This window comes from Eleginops maclovinus, chromosome 9 (assembly GCF_036324505.1).
Source record: "Eleginops maclovinus isolate JMC-PN-2008 ecotype Puerto Natales chromosome 9, JC_Emac_rtc_rv5, whole genome shotgun sequence".
Lineage (NCBI taxonomy): Eukaryota > Metazoa > Chordata > Actinopteri > Perciformes > Eleginopidae > Eleginops > Eleginops maclovinus.
The window spans coordinates 22024039-22041143 of NC_086357.1; the positions used below are offsets into that span (position 1 = coordinate 22024039).

The 17105-nt window shown below is 38.2% G+C and overlaps 3 protein-coding genes across 5 annotated transcripts; 2 read left to right on the plus strand and 1 right to left on the minus strand.

Annotated features, from left to right (window-relative positions):
- Positions 1-70: 70 nt before the first annotated feature.
- Positions 71-5888, plus strand: LOC134870092 (spindlin-1-like). Of its 2 annotated transcripts, none has more exons than XM_063892111.1 (5): positions 71-1571; positions 2255-2296; positions 2462-2709; positions 2885-3118; positions 3874-5888. In XM_063892111.1, exons 2-5 carry the CDS (start codon positions 2277-2279, stop codon positions 4077-4079), a joined length of 708 nt encoding a protein of 235 aa, XP_063748181.1. In that variant the 5' UTR covers positions 71-1571; positions 2255-2276; the 3' UTR covers positions 4080-5888. The 2 variants fall into 2 exon arrangements, with proteins under 2 accessions (XP_063748181.1, XP_063748182.1); XM_063892112.1 differs by having other exon boundaries at positions 2258-2296.
- An 82-nt stretch (positions 5889-5970) lies between these two features.
- Positions 5971-8380, minus strand: micos13 (mitochondrial contact site and cristae organizing system subunit 13). 2 transcript variants are annotated; one of them, XM_063892114.1, is made up of 5 exons: positions 8121-8380; positions 7423-7579; positions 6756-6813; positions 6395-6488; positions 5971-6297 (listed from the first exon to the last, which is right to left on the minus strand). In XM_063892114.1, exons 1-5 carry the CDS (start codon positions 8147-8149, stop codon positions 6240-6242), a joined length of 396 nt encoding a protein of 131 aa, XP_063748184.1. In that variant the 5' UTR covers positions 8150-8380; the 3' UTR covers positions 5971-6239. The 2 variants fall into 2 exon arrangements, with proteins under 2 accessions (XP_063748184.1, XP_063748185.1); XM_063892115.1 differs by having other exon boundaries at positions 5971-6488.
- Positions 8381-9019: 639 nt separating this feature from the next.
- Positions 9020-15488, plus strand: hsd11b1la (hydroxysteroid (11-beta) dehydrogenase 1-like a). Its single transcript, XM_063892104.1, has 6 exons — positions 9020-9300; positions 13472-13602; positions 13855-14058; positions 14191-14284; positions 14914-15079; positions 15228-15488. Exons 1-6 carry the CDS (start codon positions 9216-9218, stop codon positions 15409-15411), a joined length of 864 nt encoding a protein of 287 aa, XP_063748174.1. The 5' UTR covers positions 9020-9215; the 3' UTR covers positions 15412-15488.
- The last annotated feature ends 1617 nt before the right edge of the window (positions 15489-17105 follow it).

A 17105-nucleotide genomic window follows, 5' to 3' on the forward strand; every position in this document is an offset into this window, starting at 1 on the left:
ATCGCCTCATAAGTTAAGTTATAAGTTAGCAAAACAAATCAAATGTAGGCGAATAATGCACGATACTTGAAAACGCTTACAGAAAAAAACAGCCTACATCCCGTCTGTCTTTAGGGTTTCATTTATTGTGTTGGCAGCTCACTCCTTAAAACAGAAGCCTCCGATTGCTGATAATAAGAGTAAATATGAAGGTTACATTTCAAGCTGGTTACAGAAATAAGCTATTGGGTTTTTTTTTATCAACTAAGATTTGTTAGAGATGTTTTACATTTTAAATGACTGAATTTATTTGAAAATTGGGCTCATTAATATATTTGAACATATATATTTGAGAAGTACAATACAAGACAAGCAGAAGTTTAGTTTGTGGGCCGTATTGCATTATACTTTTAGAATTTGCAGAGGGCCGATTCAAAATGGCCTGCAGGCCGCATTTGGCCCCCGGGCCATAGTTTGGACACCCCTGCTGTAATGCATCATGCCTTTCAATAATTCAGGAATTTTCTTTTTTCGTGATAACATTTCAAAAGTATACTGGCCTGAAAGTACAAAGGGAAAAAGATGTTCCTCAAACAGTGACACCACCAGGAAAACATGAATCATTGCAGCTTTAGAGAGAAAATGTAGCACTAAGCAGAAGTAGTAGTACTTGACAATATAGGTTCAGGATATATCATGTTTCATTAGTTCAAAAAGGGGCGTATTTCAGGACTCTTTTCACAGATAACAAAGTACGAACACCTCAGTTTGAGACATCATTAAAGGCAGTGGCACAGCTGATATTACCATTGATTTGCCCATGCTCACTAACCCTGCCTTCAATGCTAGACAAAGAGGTCACTGTAGCTGTACAACTACCCTGTAGATTACTGGAACAATTGTATGTATGCATGCATTCAGTTCATAATTCAAGATACATTTAAATTGTGGTGCCCCTGGGTATTTTCAATACTAGTTGCACCATATTTAACAAAGATGGGCGGTGTAGTTTTAAAGCACAACATGTGGATCAAACTTGATTTGCTTAACTGCTGTGGAAGACCTAAAGTTGCATTTACTTGTTACGAAAGAGTACTCTTGGAAATACAGTACAAACTCCACACTTAATGCTCATGTTGCTTTTCTAACTTTAAAATATCCTTAACGCTGTCTGCCCCTTTAAGTCAAATTCTTGTCAAGTCTTGCGTCACAGAAAATACTGACCTCAATAATCTCCTGCTGTGGTTAGTTGCTGTGTACTTTTTCGTGTGTATCATGCGCTATAATACCGTAATGACGCTATTTCCGAAAACACTCGAACGCAGCATGCAGCACAACACCTGTGTAACTCCGGTTGTTAAAAAAAAAATCCACATCATTGTCATTAAAACACCATTTCCCAGCTTTCATTGCGCGAGTGTTCCTGTCATTCTCTGCGGTCGTGGCAACCGAAGGCTCGCTGGGAACTAGAGTCTCGGCTCCGTATCTCCCATTTTCCACAGGTTTCGCGAGATTTACATAGGCGGGCTGGTGTGTGGCAGCATTTCCCTGCCAGACGAACTGAACAATACTGATATGAAATCTGCGTAAAGGTAATGGAGAGATGTTACGTCGGGAGAAAATGGGCTGTAACCACACAGTTCTTGCTGGTGTTTGCTACCTGGTTTCAGGGACACGGGTGTAGCTAGCTGCCTTAACATCTGCATTGAGGTAGAGCTAGCTTTATTGATAACGTATAGTGAGGTGTAGGTGTGTTGGATTAAGTCCAGGACAGGTGGTATACGGCAAGCCTTATACCGTGGTTTATAGGGCTCACCTTCACATATGTTTCATGTATGCTGCGAATATTCAAGTTATTTACAGTCACATGTAACCGGCTAACGTTTTGTACTGTACTATGTCAGCTACAGTGAAATGGCTGACATATTGAAGTTGTGCCTGCCACATTGTGTTTTAAATCCTTAACGGAGTGGAGGTTGTGTAAGAAATATGATCAAGTCTCGCCACAGCTTGCATTACAAACACTGACCTCCAAGGCTGTGTAGTTAAAGTAAATACCCAGGAAGTTATTCCTTCATGCTAATCTATTGGCTGCTGCAGTTGTCAGTCTGTGTTGAGCAGCCTGCAGTTTGTCACATGTTTCTGTGGAGAGGACAGCCTCTCAGCTGGAGCAGTGGCCTTCCTCATACTGTTATATACAGGACATAGAGGTTTGGCAGCTGTCATACTCACTCATATAATCACTGAAACGTGTACCTGTCTTTCTCTTTATCAGTAGCCTTTGACTTTCTGGAGGCATGTCCAAGAAAAGAGGCAGGTATGTTGAAACAAAGCCATGTCACCACATGAGGCCATTAATGGTGGTTTTATAACATAATGTAAATAGTAAAAAAACATATATAATATATAAAATATAAAAGGGTAGAGTCATTTTTAATGGCGGACCACAGACACACAGACCTAAATATTCCTGTTTTCTCAGAAAGCGGAGTAGCGGGGAGCTGAGTGACACATTGACCCCGGATCCCAACAGCATTCTGGGAGTCCGCATTCAACATAACTGGCGCGAGAAGGGGAACCAGAGCAAATGGAAGGGAACGGTACTGGACAGGCTGAGTGTGAACACTTCTCTCTTCATGGTGAAGTATGACGGCTTTGACTGCGTCTATGGCATCGAGCTGTTCAAGGACGAGAGAGTGTCGAACCTGCAGGTCCTGTCAGAAAAAGTTGGTGAGTTACAGCGCATCTCATTAATCTGCACCATGTAGTTTCAGTAACTCTTATTTACAAAGAGAAAAATGTGTAGTTTGATGAAGATGCTTTTCACGTTTAGCTGCAGTTTGGTAAGAAATTGCCATGTTTGTCACTTTTAATGTTTACATCCTTTGTGGCTGCGTCTCCACAGTAAACAACAAGATCAAGATGCCTCCGGGGGCGGAGGAGCTGGTGGGCAAAGCTGTGGAGCATCTGTTTGAAAAGGAGGATGGAGAGAAGAACGAGTGGAGAGGCATGGTTCTCTCCAGAGCTCCCATCATGACCAACTGGTATTATATCACTTATGAAAAGGACCCCGTGCTTTATATGTACCAGCTGTGGGATGACTATGCTGACGGAGACCTCAGGATTCTGCCTGAAGCAGGTACTGGGGATTTTTGTTTAACAAAGTTTGATTGATACTTTACAACACTTTTTAAAGTCTTCAGCAGCTTCATAGATCAAGATCTGCAATGTGACAGAAATTAATTTTCCACTTTGGAGAACTGTTTAAACTTCTTTGACACGGATAGCATGTGAGTTCACCAGCAGTCATGGTGGTCTTTGAGGTCTGTATTTATCACAAGTACTCATCAAATAATTAGACTCTTCATAGTAAACAAGCTAAAGCACATCATTTAAAGTTACGCTGGAGTTGTATGTGGAGATAAGAGATATATTCTGTATGATGTAAAATGATACCCAAGACTCTAGATCAGAATATTGAACTTATGTAAAAACTTTGTTTAACATTATTTATGTTTTACAGATTACAAGCTTAGTTTAGGCTTGAGAAAGTAAAATAAAGAGATACAGGATTCTTACACATGCCTTAAAAGTTGTCCAGAGAGTTGTTTAAAGGTAAGTGGAAATGTACAAGTTAAGACTGTAAAGGGAAAACTAGGATTTATACTTCTCATGACAGTTATCACATGTTCTTCTTTTAATAATCAAGAGGAAGGATGAGAACTTCTGGTTTGCATCATTTTCCGTGCTCATTTTGCTTGAAAAACCAACCACTTTATTTTGTATCCACTTTGAGATACTTTAAGTAGGCCGAGTTTGGTGAGTTACACACGAGCAAATGTCAAACTAACTTGGACTTACTCACATGTAACGCTATAATGTTTCACTCCTCAGAAAACAAACACCTGTTGCCTGCAGACAGGAAGCCCGGAGAAGAGACGGAGAGTCTGGTGGGGAAACAGGTGGAGTATGTTACTGACAAAGGTGTGAAGAGAACAGGCCTGGTCATCTACCAGGTCCCTGCCAAACCCTCTGTCTACTATATCAAATATGATGATGACTTTCATATCCATGTCTATGACCTGGTGAAAACCACCTAGGCATAGTGGACACTTTATCTCACTCTCCAGCCTCCCTCCATCTGCTTCTGTTCCACTCATCGTTATAATGTGTTATCCGAAGCCATGGCAGGGTTGAATAGTTAATACGCTTTATCGTTCAGAAGAAAGTGCAATCTGTTTTTCATATGCACAGCAGAACTGTAGCACCGCTATGCTTGGCTATCCCAAGGAGATGGAGTCAACTTGTTTTTATTGTTGCTGCTCTGCATTTTATTTAAGTTTGGACAGTCCGAGATGGCACTGCCCAACAGCTGCAAAGAGGGCAGTTGTTTTCTGCATTTTCTTTTCTTTTCCTTGAGATGTTCGCTAATCTCTCCTTAGAGTGAATATCCTCATTAAAAAGCTGCTCAAAATATTCCTATGAAGACACTTTCGTTTGGATCTACTAAATAGCTAGTTAGCACGATATACACATTACATTTGCGATAGACACATTCCACTGAGGCGTTTATGAAATAAAATGGGAAGATGAGTGTATTGCATTCATCAAATAATATTATTAAATTATTCTTAATAGTGGAAAGAATGACTGATATCAGGATTGTAGAAGGGGGCTCTCGTATTTACAAAAGCCTTGTAGATTAATGATGCTCTTGTGTAAAGATTCTCCTGCACCGTCACACCATATTGAGCAAGTTGTCAGATACTTTGCACTGGTGAAAAAGACAGTTTGCCAAATTCTCATGAATTAGATCCCACACAAATCATAAAGTGCCTTCCGGCTTGTCATTTTGCAATATTGTAAATACTATATCTCCACCGTCTACGCTCTTGTTAAATCATTGCGTATGAAGGCTGCTATTTGGTTTTCATTCACATGTAAGGACACTGACAGCTTGAGGAAAGTTTTGCAACCATCAGTTTATATGATTGCTGTGTTTTGCTGTTGATGCAGTATCAAATGTTCTTTAAATATTACACACTTCATTGGTTGTATATGCTCACTGTTGATCTTCGGGGAGCACTTTATTGTATAAAGTTTACATGTTTAGGTTATAGTATGCTATATAGTTTCCCCAAAATGCTTTTTCCTTCAGAGCAAATGTGGCAGAATAAATGCTTTATATCATACGCATGAAGAAAAAAATTAAAACTTGTTGCAATATGTTCAAATGACAGTATTTAATAGGTACAACTTGTGTAAAATGCCTTGTAATGTTGCTTGTTGTGATTTCCAATTTCTTATCCAAACACCACCAGCTTTTAGTGAAAGGGTTGTTTATTTACATGAATATTTAACAGGTATATTCAACTGAAAAAATAACAGTTGGTTGACAGTAACTCACTAACTCTGGTTATTGTCTTTATTACTTTGTCTCTTGCCAACATGTATGCTTGCAATATTGGTTTCATCCAGACTTTTTCCGTTGCTGAATTGATCATGGCCGTCAGTCATTTTCAAGTGTATCCCTCAGTTAACTAGTCAAACAATAGTCAAACTGTTCCTGTTTTTTTTTTAGCTGTCAAAACTCTGCATGCATAACCTGATCAGAGTGTCTGGAGATATTTAAACCTTATTTTGACGGTAGAGAAGTGACAATGTGTGGCAGAATAGGTATTGTTAGTGCAACCTACATTTAAAAAAATGAATAAAAAAGAGGTTTTCACTGTACATCACCACCAGTGGTGCTGTGTAGTGTTTCTGTGTTGTGTAAAGTGGAGTTACAAATGACTGTGCGCGCTATTCTTTATGCTTTAAATCACCTCCTGTTCCAAGATGTAGCAGCATCAACAGGCAAATTGTGTCATTATTATTCTGTCATGAGTAATAAAGATTTTTGCACATTTGTCTGATCTTGTTCTTATGACACGCTGCCTTGATCAACATGCAGTATATACTTTCCTTAATAAATCAAACTAAAGACGGGACTTGTTTTAAGATTGATGTATTTTTTGACACAAATGGTGAAATTGCTTATATACAACATACAGACATTGTCTTCATAAGATTACTTGGAGGGTTTGAGAACAAAGGTGAGTGAAATACTGATTATCAGACAGTATTAAGCTAAATTAATTTGGATGGTATACACAAAATGAAAAAAGAAATTGTTTTTAAAATACATTTTGCTTTCTAGCATTATGTACAAAACAACTCCAAACCAATGCCGCTGACATTTAGAGAACCACAGTACCCATTCAGTCTTCACTCCTTATAGCTGAACTCTTTCCTTCTATGTTGGGAGTTTCTTCTTTCCTGGGAGACGAAACAACTTTTGAGGAAGTAATTTCTCAAGTGCAAAACTCAAAAACATTAATAAATGTCTGGTTGTCCAGGTTGAATTCCTGTTTACTTCGTCAGGTCTTTCATGTACTGCAAACCCTGATTTGTGTATCCAACTGCGTTTGTTGGAGCCTCTGAAAGAGTTGAAATTGTTTTCCGCACCCCTGCAATAAAAAATAAAAAATCAATGGTTTGGTTTTGACATATCAGAAATACATACAAGGCATTTAAGGTATGAACCAATAGAACAGCAATTATATCGGAGCTATAATAGCGATGCTTTAATTAATTACTGTAACCCAATGAAATGTTGACTATATCTAAGTCACAACCGCCACTTAAAATGTGGGCATTAAGAAAAAATTCATAAAGGAATCAGAAGTGATACAATCTCTTCATAAAAAGGGAACAAGTTTTCCTCCAGTTCTTACCAGAGTTCCACGCCTGAACGGGAGAAAATTCAACTTTAGGTATGGTTGGAAGCTGAGCCTGAGGAGAGGATGAGAATAGGTCTGTTAGATTGAAACAGCACGGTGCTTCCTTGCATGATTTCTAATATGTACATTTATTTTACATTCCATGTTATAACACTCCAAAACAAGAGAATGAGTGAAATCTAAAAGTACTATTAGTTTGGCAATACTACCTAAGGCTGAGAGTTTGGTGCTTATCTTAAAACGGTGGGCGTGTTACTCTAGAATTCCACCGGAATGGGAATATGAAACACAAATTGAAGTCATTTGTGAAGATATTTTCTAGAAAGAAAAATGTGAAGTTATCTAAATAAGATGTTAAAGATGGTCTGGTTTGTAGTCAAGCTTTTCACTGAACTTAAAAATACATTATTTTTATTGTAATGGTGTATTACAATTCCATGCAGGATGACACTGCAGAATCTAACATAATATTATTTCAATCTATTGTATCAATCATCAAAAGCTTCATCAGCAGAGTTTAAAGCATTGACTTTTTTACCTACTGCAAGCACATTTCTAAAACAAATACAGATATGAATTTGTTTGCTTTCCATATGTCCCTGTACTAGTTGCATGGTCATTCCAACCAGCCCATAACAGATGTAGAGCATGTTATCTGTACCTCCAGGCCAAAGTACTTCATCCACTCCTCTATGGCCGGGGGTATTGCAGCCTTGGCCTTTCCCAGGGCCTCGGAGCCCTGCTCACTGGTTCCTAACAGACCGGAGTCGTAGGCGACGTAGAGAGCCCCTCCTGCAATGGTCACCTTGGTGGCCAATCTATAGATATTGAAAGAGAGGCAATCAAGCAACACACAAAGAACACCCATCTCTGTATCCTGTCAAATACACCTCAAACCAATGAACAAACACGCTAAGATGTTACGCACTGTGCACAGCTTAAAAGTGTCTTTGAAGAAAATAGGTTGCTGTTGCTCTAGTATATTGGCCTTTTGTAAAACAGTCTTACTAAGATTAATAAAGTATCTATCTATAAATAATCAGTGAACTATTTAACGGTTAGCTAGTATCGTTAGCTAGTTAGCTCACTTTGGGTAACGAAGAAGCTTGGTGTGAATAAAGTAATCGTTAAAGTGCAATGAATAACATTGTATGTAGGATATGACAAGTGAAATAGTGATCTATTAAACAGACTAAGCTATCTATCCAGATATCACAGGGGTTGATGACAGCTGGAAATCTCTCCGGCACAATGACAGTTAGCTTTGCGTCACTAAGCTAACTGGCTAATGGAGTAGCTTGCACGCCCCACAGCAGCTAAAATATCATGGAAATTAGGAGTAAAATAAAAAATAATTACTTTACTACGGGCAAAATCTTTGCCGCCATGGTCCACAGTGGTGTAGTGTCCCTTTACGCACGGTTATTCCAGTTACACCAGGAATACGCTTGAATGAAGACTATCTGGAGAGGTATGCTGAAGGACAACACTGTGCACAAGGGCTGTGTCAATAAAGTTGCCCTTTCAAAAGCCACTGCTAGTGTTATTTAAGAGTAGCAGATTCGATCTAATTCTCGTTTTGCATTTATTTCGAATAAAATCATAACTTTGACACTTATTTGTAATTTCACACAATAAATATTTGAAGCAGATGTTTCATTATTAAAAAAATAGAATGTGTAATTTCTGTCTGAAAGGCGTCTCAAGCGAAATGTCAAATATGACGTGGTTCTTAATACAGGATGTGGAGGAAACATAATGAGGTTTAAATGATGTATATCTAGTTATTGACCAATAGCCCTTATTTGGCACATTTGCAACTCTATTAGTGAGTGGTTCCTGGTAAACATTACATATTTGATATAAAAAGAGAATAGTAATAGCTTAGTAATTATGTAAGTGGAAAGCAAGGGGAACGTTTGATCTTTTGAACTGTTTCAGAAAAGCACAGATTAATGAAAAGTGTATCTTCATTTTTTTTTTTAAATGGACTCTATAGAGAGACATAGATTTATCATAATAAATTAAATCAGATATTAGGGGAAACGTTTGGAGTAAAGCAGTAGAAGCATGTAACAATATGTAGCCTATGTAAGTTAAACTATTAAAATGTACATTTCTCTACAATTTACATAATAAAGCAGATTTAGTCAATTTAAATGGCACATTAAAGATAATAGGAAAGTATCCAATTAGTTTGCAGCATATGTCACGTAGTCCTTCGGCTCCGCCCACATTCGAGCGAAAGCTGTCCTGGCCAATGTCATGTAGAACTTGTTCAACAGGTCCAACTTTTATCAGAAAAATAACCTTACCCCACTTATGCATGTCAAGTTGCGGAGGGGAGGGGTTTCGTAAGCGGCTCTGTTTTTTAGTCCTCATCCCAGTGCAAGGAAGTTGTGGAGACTTGGAAGTTGTGGAAATCTGTAGCAAAGCTAAAAACGAGATCACAAAATGAGAACTTTAACAAAAATCATCTTAGCCTCAATATGTGTTGCTTTCCTGGCTGTCAAGTGGACTTCACCCAGTTTCAATAAAGGTAAGAGAGTGGGTTTATCTGGTGTTGTTGTTGACTTACTAAAGAGTTTGTGAAACGGTCCTAAACTGCTGTGTTTGAAATACCAGTAACACACAAATGAAAAAGAAGTACCGTAAAATGCACAGGCATTTACACATGTAAATACCCGGAGAGTTGTTGCAGCTTTCATGCAAAAGGTGCATACAACCTGTTGGAAATACTAACAATGTTCGTTCAAGTTGGAAAGATATTGACAGATTTCAACATGCAACTTCTAGACGAATTGTTCTTTGCATTGTTTGACAAAAAGGACGACTCTTTCTTGCAGTTGGCTAGTGAAGTAGACCACGAGCTGCATCTTCATTTTTAACAGAACGAGCCAAAACAAAAGACTCCTTGGAGATTGACTAATGACATTGTTCATGTGAAGCCAAGTGAGGCACAGTGACCGTCTACAAGTGCAATGCCGAAAAGCGATAGGATATTACAAAAAACATGTAGTAACTTAACTGTTATAAAATGCTGCACTACTCAAACAACGTTACACAAATTGGTCCCCTTTTGGTTACACTACAACACTTAGTTTGATAAAAGGGTATTTTGCTAAATGTAGGTTATTATTCGTTTGTAAAATATGTAATACTTACTGGTTACAGGAGGCTACCAACGTAACTTCAACATGTTCTCTTGTTGATTATAGCTACTATAACACAAAGTTCGGAAACATATGTTATTGCATTGTTTTGTTGACATTTCTCCTGAGAATATTCAATAATTTCACTGTTAATGGTTTCCTGTTAGACTCCATTTGAAAAGGTAAGGCTTTATTTTAGATGAAGTGTAGCTTCAACTCTATTCAAACCAGGAGATCCCTCATGATTGTGCACCTAGCTTTTAAAACTTGTTTGCACATTTTGGATTTATTTTCAATGTTCAATTTCAGAACATTTTGAATAAAGGAAACTTTAACTTCTCACATCTTTCTATTGTGTGAAGAACTACTGGATGCCACACACTTCAATTTCATTTTATGTTGAGTCAAAGTAGCTAAGGTTTTCTAAATGTAAAACAACAGTACAAAAAAAGAGAGCTTGACTCACACAACAAAATTCACTCATTTTATGAAAATATCCTAATTGGTATTAAAAACCATATTTATACAAATTGCATTCTCTTGAATTTGTTCAGTCGACTTTTATTTAACTCTTTATCCTATATTCAGCTTATTTACGCAATCTGACAATAAATTAGGGATGGCTCACCTTAAAAAGAAGGTCATTATAAGCATAATGTTGCCAAACAAATAAAAAGTGCATTAATAAATTATAAACAAGGGCCTATTGACAACAATATGATGACCATATTAAGTTGAATTAAGTTCTAACATTTCAAAGTTTGAAGATAAATGTTAATACGAAATATAAATATTCAAAAAAAACAATAAGAATATAATAATTTACTCTGGGAATCAAAAACATGTGCAGTAATAAGAGGAAGCAACTGAACAGAAATATACAAAATATAAAAGGGAAGTTAAATTTTAAAAGGTTGGCGGTGGTGGCGAAGTCCATAGGGGGTTGGCCTGGGAACTGGAAGGTCACCAGTTCAAGTCCCCGAAAGACCTAGTGCCACCGTGGTGTCCCTGAGCAAGACACTGGTTACCTACACTGCTCCCCGGGCGCCGTACATAATGGCAGCCCACTGCTCCTAACACTAGGATGGGTCAAATGCAGAGACCGCATTTCGTTGTCATAGTACTTGTACTCTGTGCAATGACAATAAAGTTGAATCTTATCTTATATTTTAAAAGGTTTTACTTTAATGACAGAAATATTAAAAGCTCTACGATGTATTTTGTCCATCCCATGGTTTACAGCAGGGGTGTCCAAACTATGGCCCGGGGGCCAAATGCGGCCCACGGCCCACTTTTATTTGACCCACAGCAAATGATAAAAGTATAATGGAATAAGGCCCACCCCTGAAACTTGTGCTTTTCTTACATTCTACTTCTTAAATGTAAAAATAATATATATGACACTGTAGTATCCATGTGTTAATAAGCCACTTCATATTTTCCCCATATAATAAGCAATGTGAGGCTTCTGTTTTAATGAATGAGCTGCCAACTAAATAAATGAACCCTTATGGAGAGCTGTGATGTTTCTTAAAGCATATTCAAGTATCAAGAATAATTGACCTACATTCGACTGATTTTGCTAACTTACCTTATGAGGCGATATACCCCACCTCTAATGAGGGGCCCAGCATGCTTTTCTTTGTGTGGCCCTCAGGGAAAAATGTTTCGACACCCCTGGTTTACAGGGGTGTCGAAACATTGCAGAATGAACCATGTGACGTCGGAACAACGTGGTCGTCTCTTGAATATGAATCATGTTCACTCATCATGTCCAGTGATGGGATGCTGTACTTCTAACTGCTCTGCAATGCTCAAAATATCTGTGTATAAAAATGATGAGCATTAAAGTTTAAAGCTTCCCTGGGGAAATGTAGGAAAAGGAGCACAAACTGAGCGAGTAATTGGTGATAATCAGACACGCTTTACGCTTGTGACTTTTGCATTACCAGAGAGAGAAAGAAGCATTTATCCATGATGTGAGGATTCAGTGTACAGGCCAGTTTCCACAAGTAATGAAATCATGAGGTAAAGTGAACTGGCTACTGTGTCATATTTCCCACAATTACAACATTATGTTGCCTTATGAAAAGCTACTACCATTGCTGATACAAAACAGCTTACTTAAGATAACAGTGAATCTTTTTATATGACTACACATAGTGAAAGAAATGTTATGATTTATTTTAGATGCACTCTGCATCCACATCCATTCAAAAGTATAGTAAAGGAGGTTCAGTTCTCTCTGTAATGTCTGCAAATTCTTGTTTTTGACAGGGTGTTATTTGTCTACAAATATAAGTGGATTTATGAAGAGAGCAAAGGTGCTCATAATACTGTATGTGCCATATATATGTAAGGAGGGTTGAGAATCAAAATTACGAGGAATCTGACTTCAGTTTGTGTTGCCCTGTGTACATACACAGAAACAGCATTAACATTAACATTAAACTGTAAGTATCTAACCACTTTACTCTCTGTTAAAAGATATGGCAGATGAATGTGGCTGTGTCCAGGGTCAATCAGAGTCCAATGATCAGAGGGTTATCTCAATGCCTTGTCAACTGAAAAAGCATATCAGGGATTGGTTTATCAACTCATGATAAAAAAAGCCTTATGCTTAACTCTCTATTGTGCAACATGTCCCTATGGATAGCAATTTAAGTACAGCTTCTTTATTATGGTTGTTATAATGAAGTGCAATCTTATTATTCTCGTATTGCAGAGCTTTATAATAACAATAAAGTATCATATCTCATATGAAGATACAAAGTGATAAGGGTGTCTGTAAGAAATAATAATCAATATTCCGAGTAACCGCAACACTGACTTATTTTGAAATGCAATCTTATTTTGTAATGGGCAATTCGCAACCGGATGTATACAACATTGATGGCGCTTGAGGCCGGACGGAGGAAAGCTGTGGGTTTGAGCGTTGTTTTCCTAAGCGAGCGGAATGTAAATAAAGAGGGAATAGGGGAATCACTTGTGGTGTTATACATAAAACACACAATGATTAATTCTCCTTATTGCCGCTGTAATACCATAAGGAGGGAGATGACCCTATGCCACGTATACACCGAACTGACCGGAAGTACTGATACAACTTGAAGCGACCAATAAGAAGAGGCGACCTCTGGACAAAGAGCAATGCAACACAGGGAGCGGTCTCTTTTTGCTCGGACCCTCGGACAGTGAACACCTCGTGAATTCTATTCATGTTTTGGGCCTGTTCAAGTGTGTATTGAGCTTTAGGGCCACAGCTGTGAAACCTTTGTAAAACCTACTACTGCATCTTTTATTAAACACTCCTTTTATAACTTTTAAAGGAGATTTGCTTTCTTTCTTTTAAACCGACTCCTGGGCTTCGAATAAACGAACATTTCCAACATGTCCTAAACTTAAGTTAATACCAGTTGGCAAAAATACTTGCCCAGGCAAAGCACCAGTATTGTTTTAAAAGCTGTATCAGTGGCACCCAAATTATGTTATACATTTCCACCATCACAATTCAAACCCAATATGTCTTTGTTTTTGTGTCTTTGCTGTCTCTTACAGAATCTCTCAAAGGTGCCAGGGTATTAGTGACTGGGTCCAGTACGGGTATTGGAGAACAAATGGCATATCACTATGCCAGCTTTGGTGCTCAGATAGTAATTACAGCAAGGAGGGAGAAAGTGTTACAGCAGGTCAGTAAACTTAACAACATCACAGTGGAGCTGAAGCTCAATACCAGCAAGTGTTAATCATTCGTTCTGTGCCCATCATATTGTAAAGTGTATTTGTTTGTAAATGAAGTTTGACCTGTAACAACATTGTGTCTGGCAAGAGGTTAATAACACATTCTTCAAATGCTTGAAGTGCCTGCATTAAGCCACAAGCTTTTTCTGTATTTCTTTCTGAAATGCCTTTGATCTTTTCATTCTGTTATTTGCTTCTAGGTGGCAGAGAAGTGTCTGAGTTTAGGAGCCCAGAAAGCTCTGTACATAGCCGCAGACATGGCCAGTGAGTCAGACCCAGACAAAGTTGTAGATTTTGCACTTGAAAAGCTCGGAGGGCTGGATTACCTGGTTCTCAACCACATTGGCCCGAGCCCCTTCAGCATGTGGGGGGGAGACGTCGAGCACACCAGGTGGCTGATGAAGGTAGTGCAGTGTTTTGATGGTCTATATGCGTCTCTGTGTTTTCAAGATTCAACATTCAAAGGCTTTATCATCTTATGTGCAACAGCTACAGTGTGGATTTGGAAATGAAAATCGTGTGTGTGTATTTCAAAGGTAAATTTCTTCAGCTACATTCAGATGGCCTGGAAAGCTTTGCCCTCCATTGAACAAAGTAAAGGATCACTGGTGGTTGTTTCATCGCTTTTAGGTAAGTAACATAGTGACATTATTTTTACACACCTTGATGATGAGATTAAACATTTAAAAAATCCAAAATAATCAAAAAAGAAGTCTAGGTTTGACCATAATATTTAAAAACAGATGGGCTCTCAAAGTTAATTCTTGACCAGCAGATCAAAAACTCCCCTCAACCGCTATTTAGGATTTGGTATGTTGCTTGATCAGCAGTCATTTAAATGTAGGTGTCCATATCTTCTTTTTTTTATGAGGACTAGAAGAAATATTTGATCATTTTACTATCTTTTCCTCAGAGAAAAAAAACAAAACACTGAAACTGCATTAGAAGGTACTTTGAAATACTCAGAACCTCCAAAAATAATTACTTAATGGACCACCTAGTGAGACTGCTTTGTAAAATGATCAAATACCACATTTATATAAATGTTTTATTATCAGTATATTACCGATTCATTAATTGTGTTTTATTTCTGTTCCAATAAATGAAAAACGTCTAATATGTGCACTAGTTCAAATCTATGAGTAGGCCTACTGCTGTGTCATACATGAACCCCAAAAAGGCCACAGTATTGTATATCCTTATGTTTTACATCTGTTAAACAATGTATTAGAAGTTTAATAGTTATTCATGGTTCACAGGTAAAATGCCCAGTCCCTTCGTGGCACCGTATACCTCAACAAAATTTGCCTTGAATGGTTTCTTCGGGGCTCTTCAGCACGAGCTGGCTATGAAGAAGAGCAACGTGTCTATCTCTATATGCACACTGGGGCTAATTGATACTGAAGCAGCTATGGAGAAAGTCAAGTGAGTCGAGTGTAAAGTCCAAATGCAACATGTCTCACAGCTACATCAGAGTAATCACGGATTACATTTATACTGATTTCCTCCTTTTTGCATTATACATTACTGCTTTCCTCAGTAGTTAAAAGCAGTATTTTTTTCTGTGTCCTAGGGGAGTCACCAGTGTTCCAGCCTACCCTGCCACAGACGCAGCCATGAACATCATCATTACCGGAGCAACGCGACAGTCTGAGCTCTTCTACCCCTGGTTCACCTACATCGTGTCTTTGAGCAAAGAGATATTCCCGACCATCACAGGCTACATAATGCGGAACTCCTACACCTACAAACCATGAAAAACATTACTTGTAATGGATTTATTTCACCACACAAAAGTTGCCTATAAAATATTAAAAGAAGAACTATCAACTTCTTTCCTGGTCTTTCTTTTGTGAGAGGTCATGGAACAGGTTCACAGGGAAGAAATCTTATAGTCTGGGTTTGTTTCATTATGTCTTAGAATGCAGTTTTTCACCAACTAAAGCACCAATAAAATCCACAAGGTTCACTACTTAGAAGGCAAGACAGGGGGCAGTACACAGTAGGATTAAGTGCAGCACTGCTATACAAGTCAGGACATAGAAGTTGGTGGAGTTCAGAGGACACTCTTTTTCTTCAATTTAGTGATGTTTGTAAGATCAAATATCACTAAAAAGTGAAAGACCTGGTTAAATAATATTATAAATACATTTCCATAAATCACGCTGTATTTCTCCTGCTTGTGAAAATGTATTTCAATGTATTTTTTGGAGGTGTTTTTGCCCTCATGTCAAAGCGTATAGTAGAGCGTTTACAAGAAAGACGAGGGACCAAGAGATTAAATGAATGGCAACAAACGTAACCTGGCTGGAAGGAAATTGGAGGGATGCTGTTGTCAGTATTTAACACCTAAACATCAGGACACCACGACCCCTAAACAGTTTCTCATGTCACTTACACCTTATATTTATTTTGTGACTTAAGTATATTCTATGTTGGTCTTTGGAGGAGCCTGTTAGTTTCATGTCAATACCTCTAGCTATTGAGCATATGACAAGCTTTGAAATACTACTATCATACCTTTTTGAAAAGACGTAAAATCAGAATGGAGTATTGTTTTGAATATCCACATGAGGGCAGTAGTGCCAAGGTAGTGAAGTCAGATGACTTCATCCTCACTACAGCAGCCAGTGCATTCTATTCTCAAAGAAAAATGTTGATTGTAGACTATCATGCATTTGAAAGTGGTATAGCAAATTATTTTAAAATAATTTAATCTCAATCACTCATGTCTCCAGTGGAATACGTAACAGGGTCCCATGTGTTCACAGATTGAATCATCAGAATCTTTTCTCTCTTAAACCTTCATCACCATATCAATCCTCAGCCTTTCTGTTTCCCTTCCTGTCTTCACTGTTCTCCACCCCTGGATTCCTCTCCATCTCCATTCTTCTCTATTTCACTTAGTTCTGTCTTTCCAAAGCCGGCCACAGTAGGCGTTGCAGACTTCCTACAGAGCAGGACTTTCTCAGTGGGTTCCTTTGTGTCTTTGTTCATCATCCCGCAAAAGCACCGCAGGCTTCCTGTGAAGCTGTTGGCTCAATCCATCCTGGTGGTCTTTTCTTTATTGTAATACACCCTAGAGGTTGTACCCTGCTGATAAAGTGTTTTTCTACTGTATTCCACGAGAGAGTTGTCATTGTCAAAAAGAAATGCCTCGCTAAAAACAGGTTGATTTGAAAAGTTGAGAAACTGAATGAAGGGCACTTTCTCCTGGGTGCATATACATGACACTTACAGCAAGTGGTCATGAATATTGAATGTAAAAGTTTGCACAGTTCTCTCACCCTTTCTTTCAGGTCTTTGCAATGCTATGAATGATGGGGTGGGATGTCATTGGAGTCAGTGTTCTCTTTGTCCTTATCTTGACACTTTATGATTCGAGAGGATTGAGGAGATAGTATCATCTCCTTGCACATGCAATGGAAGGAAAAAAAAAACTCCTTTCGCT